At 37.9% G+C, this 14,773-nt stretch overlaps 1 protein-coding gene across 1 annotated transcript; it reads left to right on the top strand.

Moving 5' to 3' along the window:
- Positions 1-13,112: 13,112 nt before the first annotated feature.
- Positions 13,113-14,677, top strand: LOC114757513 (uncharacterized). Its single transcript, XM_028946588.1, has 6 exons — positions 13,113-13,352; positions 13,429-13,706; positions 13,783-13,972; positions 14,255-14,299; positions 14,434-14,532; positions 14,636-14,677. Exons 1-6 carry the CDS (start codon positions 13,113-13,115, stop codon positions 14,675-14,677), a joined length of 894 nt encoding a protein of 297 aa, XP_028802421.1.
- The last annotated feature ends 96 nt before the right edge of the window (positions 14,678-14,773 follow it).

Here is a 14,773-nt window from a genome sequence, read left to right as displayed (position 1 = left end):
GCCTTCTTCACCATTGGCTTTGCAATAAGTCTCTTTGGCCACAAAATGAAATGTCCTTTAGCTTGGGCCAAGAGTCGAACCTCATCAGTAGGATTGGGCACTGGTGTACCCCCTAACCACGAACAATCCTCTCTACTGTCACCCTTGCTTGATTGCTCGGAATTTTGTTGCCGTGAATCGTTGTGCCCATGAATGCTCGACCACTAGCAACATGAACAAGTGAATTTTCATAATCCACATAGAGAGAACACGGCATCCCATTGTCTTCGACAGGGTCAGGGCTAGGGTCAGGATCAGACACTGTCAGTGGCTGTGTCTGATTATTACTGCCCTTTTTGCTTTTTATCACAGGTAAACCCTGAAACATAATATGAAATTAGTTGAGACACATTAAATAAGTTTAAATGGATCAAATGAATCTTTAGAAGATTTAAAAAGATGTGTGATTATTACCTGGGAAGGTTCAGATAGTCGGGACATCTGGAATCCGCTCGTACCCATCATCATCAGAGTCTGTTGAAACTTAGCATCGAATTCGTCACGTATCTTTTGCATCTCTGCCATGTGTTGTTGACTTAGTTCAGCTCGAACTCTCTCTGTTTCTTCCTGTAGTCGTTGGTCGAGCTCCTCTTTAGATACCATGTTAGCGGAGGATGATCTAGTGCTTCTTTGTGAAGCAGAGCCAAAAAATTCTTTAATACCAATCCCTTTAGGGGTCCCTCGGACTCTTCCGGGATGGTCAGCCTTTCTGATAGCAATGGCCAAGATATCCATCCATCCTTGAGGGATGAATGTACCTTGAGATAATTGCTCCTCAAGTGTATCCTATATCATTAAAGCAACAAATTCAATTTAAGATAATTGAAAAAAGCAATTAATGAAGCATAGTTCTTAAATATTACTTACAATCCTCTCAGCAACAGCAGCAGACTGTGGAGTAATGTATTGACCCTTTTTAATCCTCGCCGCCTTCCATTTTTCTTGGCGAGAAGGACGCTCAATAGGTGGCATGTAGCCAGTAGGATTTGAAGCAGCAGCCATCTGTGCATTCTTCAGCCGTTCCTCCATCATACTTCTTTCCAACCCACCATACCCTGCACGAGACATGGTATGTGGGTATACATTCTGCTCAGATATTTGTTTGTTCTTCTGACTCAATGCCTATGACAATGAAACCAAATTGACAAAATTAGTTTAGTTAAATAAAATATGACCTGATTAAAAATTAAGTTTGAAGAAACCAAACCTGAAATGCAGGGTCTTCACGTTGCTTCATAAAACTCTCCCATGCCTCTTCACTAATAAATGAATATCGTTCCTTAGGATGCTCACCCTTTCTTTTTCCACAAATATAATGTTTTGTAAGCGTGGCCTTAAAATCCCTCCACTGTTCATCAATTTGCTTCAACAGACGGTCTCTCATTTGCTTAGTGGCAGGAATATCAAATGTCAGCTACAATACAATAATAGCATAGAGTTATAAAGTAAATAAGCAACTATAATTGAAACAAGTAGAGAAAACAATGCACAATATACAACTATAATTTTTGATCTATTGTTTTCCATTAAGGAGAATCTGCTGCGTGACGAAGCTTTCCATCACATATTTTCTCATCAAAATGCCATCTCAAGTTCTTTGCATCTGTGGCATTAGCAAATAGACGCTTAAATCGTGGTATTATTGGAAGATACCACAGAACCTTTGAAGGAGAACCTTTGGTCATCTCATTATAATCACCATCATCTTTCTTCATTTTGTATCTTGAAGTCCCACATTTAGGGCACTTATTCAACCCTTCATAATCATTTCTAAATAATATGCAGTCATTAGGACAGGCATGTATCTTCTCATATTCCAAACCCATCTGAAAGAGAGCCTTTCTGTCGTTCGCCTTGGGGTTCTCAATTAAAATTTAATCCAAGCTATGCAGTATAGTGCAAACTCGGGTCGTTTCACTTTTGGGAGCCTTTATTAATTACCTAAGCTAGACTAAATGCCATCCAATGCAATGAAATGGGGTTTTGGGTTTTTAAGACTTAAATGAATGGTGCCTAAACTAAATGCAATGAAAACAAACCTAAGATACTATATTTTTGGTGTTTTAAGATAATAATGATGGAGTGGAAATGAATGGTAGGAAACCTCTTGAAAATGGTTTTGATGGCAATCATAGTTCACTTAAAATATTGGGAGTTTCACAAATCCATTAGGTTTTCTTAACGAGAACCTCATTAACTCAATGAGTCCAAAGCTTACATTAATGAACTCATTAATGAAAACTTTGTTTAGCTCCCCTAATGTGTAATTTTGGAATGATCATGCAATTGGCTCAATGAAACACACAATCAACTCAATACCCAAACACAACTATGCAAGATAAGAGAGAATCATGAGAGTTACAATAAGCATATATGCAACTACATATATTTAAGCACAAAGTTCAACATCAATCAATCCAAATTACAAATGTAATCATTAACCAATAATTACAGTATCAGTCCCAAGTTCCTAACTAAGAAATTACAACTCCTAGACTTAGAAAGCCATAAATCATAGCTAAAAATTGCAAACTGAAACTAAACTCCCCTTTGAAGCTTAGGAACTCAAGCCACACCACCATTCTTCAAGAGTTGATAAACCCTAGCTCTCCATAGCTTTAAGAAAAGCTCCAACTGAAGTGAATTCGTCGGCCATGGTAGCTGGGAGTGGAAGGAATTGAGATGGAGTGAATGAAAGATGAAGGAAATGGATAGGGAAGAAGATGGAGGTGGAGAGGCAAGAGGATGGGAGAATAGAGGTGTTGTAGGAGATGGAATGGAGTGTATGGTCGAAAATAGGGTTTCTAAGGGTTTTAGGGGTCCATCTGGGTCGGATCATATGATTAGAAGCTCCATTTTCGCGTTCTGATCCGGATCTGGCGTTGCTGATACGAAGAGTTCGCCGCGGCGAAGCATGCCCGAGAGGAGCTCCACCTAATCTTGTGATTTCGCCGCGGCGAAGCTGTAAGTTGGCTGCGGCGAACTCTGCCCGAGAGATTACTGGTGAGATTTCAATTTGGCGCCGCAGCGAATTCTATTAGTGTTGATACTCTGATCTTGTGTTGTGTCATCCTTTGGTCTTTGATCTTGGCTCCAATTCTCAATTGTCCTACAATAAAAAGCAACAATTTGAAGCATCAATTGTCCTAGAAATCAACTGAATACAATTAATAACCAATTATGACAATCTTAACCTCAAAAAGACACTAACTCAAAGCAAGGACTCTTAATCTAAATTAAGCACAATTATCATCAAAAGGAGCCAAAATCTATGATAAATACCCTTAAAATGATATGAAATAACATAGAATAATTGGGCTAAATCACCATCGGACACAAAATCTTTTTTGCCTCATACATTTGTTTCAGAAGTGAATTCCCTTTGGGAAGAATATCACTCAGCAATTCAAGCAATTTCGTAAAACTAGCATCGGTCCAACCATTTCTTGCCTTCAAATTCATCAGTTTCAATACTGTTGTCAATCTTGTGTAATCATCTTTGCACCCCGGGTATAAAGGTGTCTCTGCATCACTACACAAAGTTTCAAAGGTGGAAGAAAACTGTGTAGAGGATTCAGACCTTATATCATAAAACATATCCGAAATTCTATCACCAAAGTCTTCATTCACAACCTTCTCATTTGCAGACAGTGTAGTCTTTCTAATTTCTCCATGCCATATCCAATTTGTATACCTCAAATTTATCCCATCACAGATAAGATGTTCTTTTATCTCATAAATACTCCATCGACTATTGTTTAAACATTTGACACAAGGACAATAGTACAATCCATCTCTTTTACTAGGGGCATTTCTCTGAGCAACCTCAAGAAAGTTTTCAACCCCATCCTCATATTCCTTGCTAATTCTCTTAGCTTTCATCCAACTACGATCCATTGTTCTACAGATTATTTAAACAACACTTTACTATCAATCAAAATTCATAATGAAGGAAAAAAAACACAAAATAACAAACAGATTATTTATTACTAAATTCTTATATTTATTACAAAAAATTACCGAAAATTCGAAATAAATATAAAAAATTTATTAAAAAATTTAAAAACTTCACAACTAATCAACTCCAAACATTTAAACATGTTTCTAATACAGTATATAAAAAGGAATTAAGGTTTTCTCACATCCAATGCCTACCAATCAACACCAATCAACACTAATCAACGGTTCAACCACATAAAAAATGCAAAATAAACAATACAAGCCAACCACAATGTAAAACTAACAAACCCATTTCATATATAACAGATTTTCATGGCCAAAACATTCAAAAAATCAAGAAAAATTGAAAAGAATGAAAGAAGAGGATACTCAAAGCAGAGAAGCTTCAAACGTGAAGTGTGAGCGGCGGCGAGCGGCGGCAGGCGGCGGCAGGCGGCACGACAGACGGTGGGATAGTGGGGGGTATGATCGGTTTTCGGTGGTGGGACAGAGGGGACCAGGGCTGAGCAAGAACAACTCGAAATGAGAGGTGTTCGACGGCGGCGGATGGTGGCAAGGCACCACAAGCTCAATGGAGGAGTTTAAACGGTGGGATAGTGGCGGGAATGGCCGGTAATGGCAGTTTTTCGGTGGTAGGACAGAGGGGGACCACGGTGCACTGAAGAAATGAGACAAAAAGTGACCGAAGTCGAAGCAGAGAAAGGTAAAGAGACACACTTTCCACGGTGGTTTTTAAGAAAACCACCGTGGAAAGTGTAGACCTCTTCAACTTATTTACAAAAATGCCACCGCATTTTTTTCCACGTCGTTTTTCTGCTTAACCGCTGTTATTTTGCGACGTTAAAAGTCTTTTTTCTAGTAGTGACTGTAATGGGCACGGTGCTTCGTGCCACTACCCCAATATAGCTGATAAATTTATTTGACCATATAGCTTGTCCTTTCTTATTCCACTGTACTACAAATTTCTTTCCTTCTGTTTGAGCTTTCACGACCTCTTGCATGACACAAAGGCCCCTCTGTATGCGTGCTGCCTCGTCTTGCAACTGTCTCTCCTGGTCAGAGGCATCTCTCGGCTGAGATGGATTATCGATGCTAGATCCGCTATTGTCTGCCATCTGTAATGAAATTCAATTAAACAAAATGAATCAGAACCCATTAGATGAAAATAAAGTCATTAATGAAGAAATTGACTTAAACAAAATTAAAACAAATAAAAGAATTAAAGAAAATAATAAGAGAATTTACATACATGTTTAAGTAGATCTTTTCCTTTTTCTACTCTTACGTTTTTGTATATTCTTCTTGGTTTGAATTGTTTTGATCTTCTTATGAAACACTTTCCCCCTCTTTGAAATCCATATTTCGTCGTTGTGATCGTGTTTGACGTACATGGATTGATCTTCATTTAAATGAGATTCAAGTGATGTCCCTTGAAATGGATCATCTTCAACTGCATTGTCTTCATACCCCGTCTCTTCAATATTCATTTTATTAGTCAACAAAACAATAGACCATCCTTTAGTAGCTGGGTCAGGGACATAAAATACTTGTGTAGCCTGAGAAGCCAAAATGAATGGCTCTTCCTTGTATCCTTCCTTATTCAAATTCAATTGTATGAACCCTAAGTCATTAATTCTCAATGTATTATTATTGTCTACCTACTTGCAACCAAATACCAAAACTCTGAATTCAATGTAATCCAACTCCCAAATATCCCCAATCATTCCAAAGTATGACATACATGCATAGATAGGATTTTTATCTTTGGCACTCGATATATGCATGGTGTTAGCTACAAGAGTTATGCCACTATTTTGCTGTTTACTCTGATCATCTTGCTCTTTAGTATAGAAAGTGAACCCATTGATAAGGTAGCTTATGAAAGAAATCACATGTTTGCTCGGTCCATCTGCCAACAACTTTAATTTCTTCGAAACAGAATTAGGATCACTATTATACTTGCCATGCACCTGCTCTCTCAACCATGCTGTAAATTGTTTATTGTGTGTTTTGGTGTACCAACTTTCAAGTTTATTGGGATTATCCCTCTTTAGCTCATCAATATGCTCATCCACATAGTCCTCAATCTCTTCAGAGTTGTGCAATACATATAGATGTGCCTGCTCCCACTGTCAGTTTGAAATAGTTACAACTTTCTTTCCACCATAATCCCTTCTCCATTCGTCCTTCCCTCATGACGAGACATTGGAACCCCAATATCACTTGCATTTTTTAAGTAATGGGTACAAAATTCAGTGGCCTCTTCACAAATATATCATTCTATGATACAACCCTCTGGCTGACTTTGATTTTTCACACACCCTTTCAATATTTTCATGTAACACTCAACTGGGTACATCCATCTTAAATACACTAGGCCACACAGTTGGACCTCTCTAACTAAGTAGACGGTTAAATGGACCATGATGTCAAAAAAAGCTGGAGGAAAATACATTTCAAGTTCACATAACATAACTATGATTCGAGTTTACAATCTTGGCAATTTACTGGGATTAATCACTTTGCTGTAAAGAGACTTAAAGAAGAAATATAACTTCGTGATCGTAACTCGCACCTTATCAGGTAAAATAGCCTGTGTTGCTACTAGAATAAAGTTTTCCATTAAGACATGGTAGTCATGAGATTTTAAACCTTTTAACTTCAAATCCTTCATCGAAACAAGGTTACTAATGTTAGAAGAGTAACCTTCCGGCACTTTTATTGAAGCAAGAACCTCACAAAAGCTACTTTTCTCTTTCTAGAAAGCATGTAAGCTGCCAGATGAAGAAATGTATGAGTTTCCTTATCCTCTGGTGCCAATTCCTCCCTTATCCCCATCTCAACCATATCTAGCCTGGCATTTATGCCATCTTTAGTCTTCCCGGGAATATGGAGTAATGTGCCAAATACAGTTTTATATACGTTTTTCTCAATATCACTACTACAGAGTGAGGAATACTTGACGCTAAATATTTGACGGTTATTACAAAAAACCGTCAAATATAGTATCTCAGGGAGAAAACTTGACGGTTTTAATAGGAATCGTCAAGTTTGATGGGAAAATACTTGACGGTTATGTTATAACCGTCAAGTATCTTTGAGGTAAACTTGACGGTTTTTCCTTAAACCGTCAAGTTTTATAATACTTGACGGTTTTTGCTTAAAATCGTTAAATATTGTTGTAAGATACTTGACGGTTATTAATAGAAACCGTCAAGTATTGTGTTTTAAAACCCCCTTCGTTGTTCATTTCGCTCTGCCTAGTTCAAAATTTCTAGCGCCCCTTTCTGCTTCGAAATCTGTAAGTCGCCATACCCACCTCATTTTCGGCCCTTCCCTTTTGTTTTTATTGATCGTCCTCCATCATCGTCCCTCTCTATGTCCTCCTTCATCACTGCAGCGTCCTCCTACGTCGTCGTTGTCGCACATTGTTCTCCAGATTTGACAGCTTCAGGTTGGTCCTCTTTTGTCACTCGCTCCCCTTATTTCCTTTATTGCTTCCTTCAAAATGATTGTAGTTGACAGAGGATGATAGGATAATGTTAGGACCGTTTACAATGTGCACACGGAAAATGGGTTTTTCTGTTCGGCTGAATAGGTCTTTCACATTTTGATCAGTTTTTGGGTTTAAGGTATTTTCAATTTTTGTTTTCGCCATAAATTGTTTGGTAAATAATCAAAATTGCTAATGTTTCAATTTTTGTTTCTGTAATTGAAATTGACTGACTGCTGGTTTTCTGCCATAAAGCTTGGGGAATACTAAGTTATAAGCTGTTATGCTGCTAAATTTTTTTCAAATGGAATAGCACATCAGTAGTAGTAGAATATTTTTCAAACTGAAGTGAAAGTGAATTTTTGTTGAATTACTAGTTGCTAACAACTAGAATTACTAGTTGTTAACAATTAGAATTAAAGAGGGATAAATATGATCAATAGTGCCTCATGTATTGACTTCTTATTTTTGTTTAATTCTCACAATATCTTTGAGTCATTGATCACATTTTCCTCTAAATGATTCATCTTAGTCGGGGACCATGGGCAAGGAATGGATGTCTGCCAATCATCTATCAAAAGAATATTGGGATGGGGTAGAAGATTTTATTAAGTTTGCGATTGAGCACGCCGATGATCCCAACAGGATTATTTGCCCCTGTCTTAAGTGTTGCCTTCTAAAGTGGGTTTCGCCATCCGATTGTGAGAGCCACTTAATTATCAATGGAATTGATTAAAGTTACAAGTGTTGGACAAAGCACGGAGAGACAAGAGATGAGAGTAATAGTAGTCGAGGGCATAGTGAAAGCTGTGGATCATCTAATCTTGACATGAGTACATGTGAAGCTGACCGTCTTGAGGAGATGACAAATGCGATTGAACGGGAACTTGATAATTGTCCTGAAATGTTTGACAGATTGAAGTGTGATGCTGAGACACCTCTATATGAAGGTTGTACCGATTTCACAAAATTGTCTGCAGTGTTGAAACTGCATAATTTGAAAGCAAGAAGTGGGTGGAGCGACACAAGCTTCACAGAATTGCTGTTGCTTGTTAAACAAATGCTACAGAAAGAAAACGAGCTTCCAAGCAAAACATATGACACAAAGCAAGTGTTGTGCTTTGTCGGCCTCAACAATGAGAAGATGCACGCTTGCCCCAACGATTGCATTTTGTTTAGGAAGGAGTATAAGTCACTAACTGAGTGTCCTAAGTGTAATGCATCGTGCTACCAAGAGAATGGGAAGAGCCCAAAGAAGGCATTATGGTATTTTCCCATTGTGCCAAGATTCAGATGTTTGTATGGTAATGTAGAAGATGCGAGAAATTTAAGGTGGCATGCGGATGAAAGGGTTAAAGATGGCATGCTTCTCTATCCTGTTGATTCTCCAGAATGGAAGAAGTTTGATATTGGGTATCCTAAATTTGGGGAAGAAGATAGAAATCTACACCTTACATTAGCCACCGACGGGATGAACCCGTATGGGATGCAAAGCAATACCCATAGCACATGGCCAGTGATTTTGTTTATATATAACCTTCCTCTATGGCTATGCATGAAACACAAGTATTCAATGATGTCTATGATAATCCCTGGGCCAAAACAGCTGGGAAATGACATAGATATATATGTAGCTCCATTAATTGAAGACTTGAAAGTATTGTGGGAGAATGGAGTTGATGTATATGATGCATATAAGAAAGAAACATTCAAGTTGAGAGCTATGTTGTTTGGCACAATTAATGACTTTCCTGCGTATCGTAATCTCTTAGGGTATAGCATTAAAGGGCAACTTGGTTGTCCCATTTGTGAAGAGAGCACAGATTCCATAAGGTTGAAGCATAGAATGAAAAATTCATATATGGGACATCGTAGATGGTTGCATCGTGATCATCCTTACCGGCAATTCAAAAAATATTTCAATGGAAATTCAGAAGAAGGTAAGGCACCTACACCGTTGATTGGGGAGGATGTATTTCAAAAGGTGAAAGATATAGATTATGAATTTGGAAAACTTTTCGCGAAGCATGTTGGGACAAGTGGGTAGAAGAAAAGGTCTATTTTCTTTATACTGTTGTATTGGATAACCCTGAATGTGAGACATTTTCTTGATGCTATGCTTATTGAGAAAAACGTATGTGAAAGTCTGTTTGGCACATTACTCCATATTCCCGGGAAGACTAAAGATGGCATAAATGCCAGGCTAGACATGGTTGAAATGGGGATAAGGGAGGAATTGGCACCAGAGGATAAGGGAACTTGTACATTTCTTCGTCCGGCAGCTCACACCCTTTCTAGAAAAGAGAAAAGGAGTTTTTGTGAGTTTCTTGCTTTAGTAAAAGTGCCAGAAGGTTACTCTTCTAACATTAGTAACCTTGTTTCAATGAAGGATATGAAGTTAAAAGGTTTAAAATCTCATGACTATCATGTCTTAATGGAAAACTTTATTCCAGTGTCAATACGGGCTATTTTACCTGATAAGGTACGAGTTACGATCACAAAGTTATGTTTCTTCTTTAAGTCTCTTTGTAGCAAAGTGATTAATCCTAGTAAATTGCCAAGATTGCAAACCCAAATCATAGTTACGTTATGCGAACTTGAAATGTATTTTCCTCTGGCCTTTTTTGACATCATGGTCTATTTAACCGTCCACTTAGTTAGAGAGGTCTAACTGTGTGGCCCAATGTATTTAAGATGGATGTAACCAGTTGAGCGTTACATGAAAATATTGAAAGGGTATGTGAAAAACCAAAGTCGACCAGAGGGTTGTATCGTAGAATGATATATTTGTGAAGAGGCCACTGAATTTTGTACCCATTACTTAAAAAATGCAAGTGATATTGGGGTTCCAATGTCTCGTCATGAGGGAAGGACAGATGGAGAAGGGATTATGGGAAAGAAAGTTGTAACTATTTCAAACCAACAGTGGGAGTAGGCACATCTATATGTATTGCACAACTTTGAAGTGATTGAGGACTATGTGGATGAGCATATTGATGAGCTAAAGAGGGATAATCCTAATAAACTTGAAAGTTGGTATACCAAAACACACAATAAACAATTTACAGCATGGCTGAGAGAGCAGGTGCATGGGAAGTATAATAGTGATCCTAATTCTGTTTTAAAGAAATTAAAGTTATTGGCAGATGGACTGAGCAAACATGTGATTTCTTTCACAAGCTACCTTATCAATGGGTTCACTTTCTATACAAAAGAGCAAGATGATCAGAGTAAATAGCAAAATAGTGGTGTAACTCTTGTAGCTAACACCATGCATATATGGGTTTGGATCCTCTCAGAATCCTTCTTTCTCCTTTTCTTCTCAGAATCTCATCTCTACCATTGGATCCAATAATAGATGGTTCAGATTTAATATTTTAAAAAACAGATGTCCACCTTCTCTCTCCTATTTATGTAAGGTTATAATAATAGTTTTATAAAGTATGAAATCTGAACCATTCATTATTTGATCCAATGGTAGAGATGAGATTCTGAGAAGAAAAAGAGAAAGAAGGATTCTGAGAGGATCCAAACCCTGCATATATCGAGTGCCAAAGATAAAAATCCTATCTATGCATGTATGTCATACTTTGGAGTGATTGGGGATATTTGGGAGTTAGATTACATTGAATTCAGAGTTCCGGTATTTGGTTGCAAGTGGGTGGATAATAATAATGCATTGAGAATTGATGACTTAGGGTTCATACAATTGAATTTGAATAAGGAAGGATAAAAGGAAGAGCCATTCATTTTGGCTTCTCAAGCTACATAAGTGTTTTATGTCCCTGACCCGGCTACTAAAGGATGGTCTATTGTTTTGTTGACTAATAAAATGAATATTGAAGAGACGGGGTATGAAGACAATACAGTTGAAGATGATCCATTTCAAGGGACATCACTTGAATCTCATTTAAATGAAGATCAATCCATGTACATCAGGCACGATCACAATGACAGAATATGGATTTCAAAGAGGGGGAAAGTGTTTCGTAAGAAGATCAAAACAATTCAAACCAAGAAGAATATGTAAAAACATAAGAGTAGAAAAAGAAAAAGATCTTCTTAAACATGCATGTAAATTCTCTTATTATTTTCTTTGATTCTTTTATTTGTTTTAATTTTGTTCAAGTCAATTTCGTCATTAATGACTTTATTTTCATTTAATGGATTTTGATTCATTTTGTTTAATTGAATTTCATTGCAGATGGCAGACAATAGCAGATCTAGCATCGATAATCCATCTTAGCCGAGAGATGCCTCTAACCAGGAGAGACAGTTACAAGACGAGGCAGCACGCATACAGAGGGGTCTTTGTGTTATGCAAGAGGTCGTGAAAGCTTGAATGAAAGGAAAGAAATTTTCCATACAGTGGAATAAGAAAGGACAAGCTATATGGTCAAATAAATTTATTAGCTATATTGGGGCAGTGGCATGAAGCACCATGCCCATTACAGCACAGCACTGGAGGAGGGTTGATCGTTCAGTGCAAGACGCTATTTGGACAGATGTATCGATAATATATTATAACAACTCAAATTTCATTTTCTTACAAGCTGCGTGACACTAATGTGTTGTTTTATATGTTTTGCAATCTACATTTGATATAGATGAGAGTAGGAAGAAGTTTATGGAGGGGAAGGTTGGGAAGGCACTGCGCTCTTTTTGATACTTTGTGACACACAAGTACTTGAAGGATCCTTCCACAGCCGATGAGTCCGAGGTTCCTAGCTTGATACGGGACTTGGTCAAACCAGAGGATTAGGCTGCTTTTGTGACGTCACGTCGTGATAGTCAATTTTAAGTAATAATCCTCGCTCTTTTCTATATTAAATAGTCCATTTTGTTTAATCTATATACTGTTTAATTGTGAATCTACTTTGTTTTTGTAGGAATTAAGTACCCAAAATAAGGAAAGGGTAAAGAAGAATGAGTATCCCTACTGAAAGGGGCGCTTGGGTTACGCGGGCCTCGAGCAAGAGGTGACTCAGAAGGAGGGATCAAATGTCACTGTATCCCATCAAATGCTGTGGGCATTGGCTAGGCAAAATAAAGATGGCCAAATTGATAATTCTCGCGTTAAGGAGGTTGTGGACAAGATGGTAAGTATTATTCTAAATTAACTAATCCTCACGTTATTGTCAAATATCTTTAAGTATGAATAACTATGTCAATGTTTGTTGCACAGGAGAGTTTGTCCCAGGAAGTTTCGCAGGGGGCATATTCTGTAGACGACCAGGATATATTGAGGAGGGCATTGGGGACTCCTAACCATCCTGGTCTTCTTAGGGGCATTGGTTATGGAGTCACCAAGAGGGATTACTTCGGGTACTGACAAAAGCCCTCTTCATCATGCACGCCTTCCTCTGCTGAGTTCATGGAGCTGAAGGAAGAAACACGCTGGTTAAAGGAGCAAGTTAAAGCGCAAGCGCTCCTAATCGAGCAGTTGATCAAGAATTAAGCACTACAGCCGGCTCTGAATCTTAGCCCAAGTGGCAAAGACAGCTGCACATTCCCCTTGCTACCTGAGGTATAATACTTGTGTTTATACAATTACATTCAATAATTTATATATCTAGCTAAGTTTTCTCTCTTAAATTAGGGTGAAGCAGACGTTCAGTGTATGGCGGATAGCCCTAAACATCACACTGTTGCAACGGGCCGCGTGTTCAATTTACTGGGCGAGAGTATGATTCATAATGTGCCTCTCCCTGCTAATCATGTGAGGGTGCAGTTGAACACTACTATTGATGCGAATTATGCCCTCCTGATGCCCACCCCAGATGTAGAGATAGTGGCTCAAGCAGTGGGTAGCTTTGTCACTTGGCCTGTTCATCTTCTTACATTAGGACATCCTTCAAAGGTATATATGTATAGGTCTACACATTCAATTGATTTAAAATAAACTCTATTTTAATTACTAACAGTCTGTTTGTCAGTCTAAGGGGAAGAAGAGCCTATTGGGTGATCACTCATTATCATCGCCACAGAAGCAGCCCTCTAAGCCCGTTCAAGCGATATCATCAAGATTCCGAATATGTCTTGAGGAATATGCAGTTGGGGCCAGATTAGAACATAGCGAGGATTTCATGATTCCCCTAGAGTTTGAGCTAGAGGTCTACGGTCGACCCTCGTCAGATTACATCACGAATAAAGTATTGAAAGAAATTCTAACGCATGGAATGGCCAGCACAAATGCCTGTAACTTTTATATCAGGTATTTGTTAAAACCTTGACTAAATACTTAAGTACTTGAGCATTTATCCTATTGATATCTTTGTTTGTTGATTTAGATATCTTTTCAAGAACTTTATAGCCCCCAGTGGCCTTGATGACAAGTTCAAGATTATCAACCCCCACACTTTTGCTGGCCACGGACCTGATATGAAGAAAGACTTATCCATAGACTTGTTAGATATCTTCATTTCTAGGGCAGCACCGGGGGCTCAGACTTTGTTTTTGGCCCCTTACTGTCAAGGGTACGTATGTAGTATACTGAACTTTCCTAAATTCTTTCATTTTCAAAATAATTTGTAATTGTTCTAATTGTCTTTCTTATACTTAGGGGACACTGGATGCTGATTGTGGTCAATCCCACAAAGCCGAGGATTTGGTATCTTGATTCTCTTCATGGGGATCCAACCAATCGACCATTTATGGTTTCATTGTTCAACAAGTAACATTTATATCTATTATTTAAATTTAATTTCTTACTTCAATCTAATTTTTGACAATCATTAATATTCAATTTTATTGTCTTCTCAGGGCTTTGTGGCTATACTGCACAAATCAAGCCTTACACTGCCCCCGGTAAAAAATGGCCAATTTGACGATACCTTCTCGTAGAAGAAAGTGAAGGTATTCATTACCATTTTTTACTATTCTACTAAATATGGTTTATTTATATGATTGACTAATATTATTTCCTTTTCCATTCTTTACAGTGCCCACGTCAGCCCAAAAAAAGCTCCCATTGTGGATGTTACGTGATGAAATTTATGAAGGAGATAATTATGCACAATGCTGACACAATCCCTACGCAGGTAATATGCATTTGTTAAAGTTCAATTTATATATTTAAGAATTGTACTTACTGTAGCTTTACATTTATATCTAACTTATGTCATAATTTGTGGTTGTATACAGTACTTTGCCGACACATATTGCACAGTGTATTCATCTTCTTAGATGGAAGAAATTGTTGAAGAGTTGGCGATGGCCTTATTCCGTCAGTGGGAACAAAATAGATAGGGAAGTGTACATTAAGACATTGTATGTACAGCT

The sequence above is a fragment of the Neltuma alba genome, unplaced genomic scaffold, assembly GCF_004799145.2.
Source record: "Neltuma alba isolate B1F8T4 unplaced genomic scaffold, ASM479914v2 tig00010603_pilon, whole genome shotgun sequence".
In the NCBI taxonomy this organism is placed as follows: domain Eukaryota; kingdom Viridiplantae; phylum Streptophyta; class Magnoliopsida; order Fabales; family Fabaceae; genus Neltuma; species Neltuma alba.
Note: the sequence above shows the minus strand (reverse complement) of the source record. Positions and strands in the feature narration are given on the sequence as shown.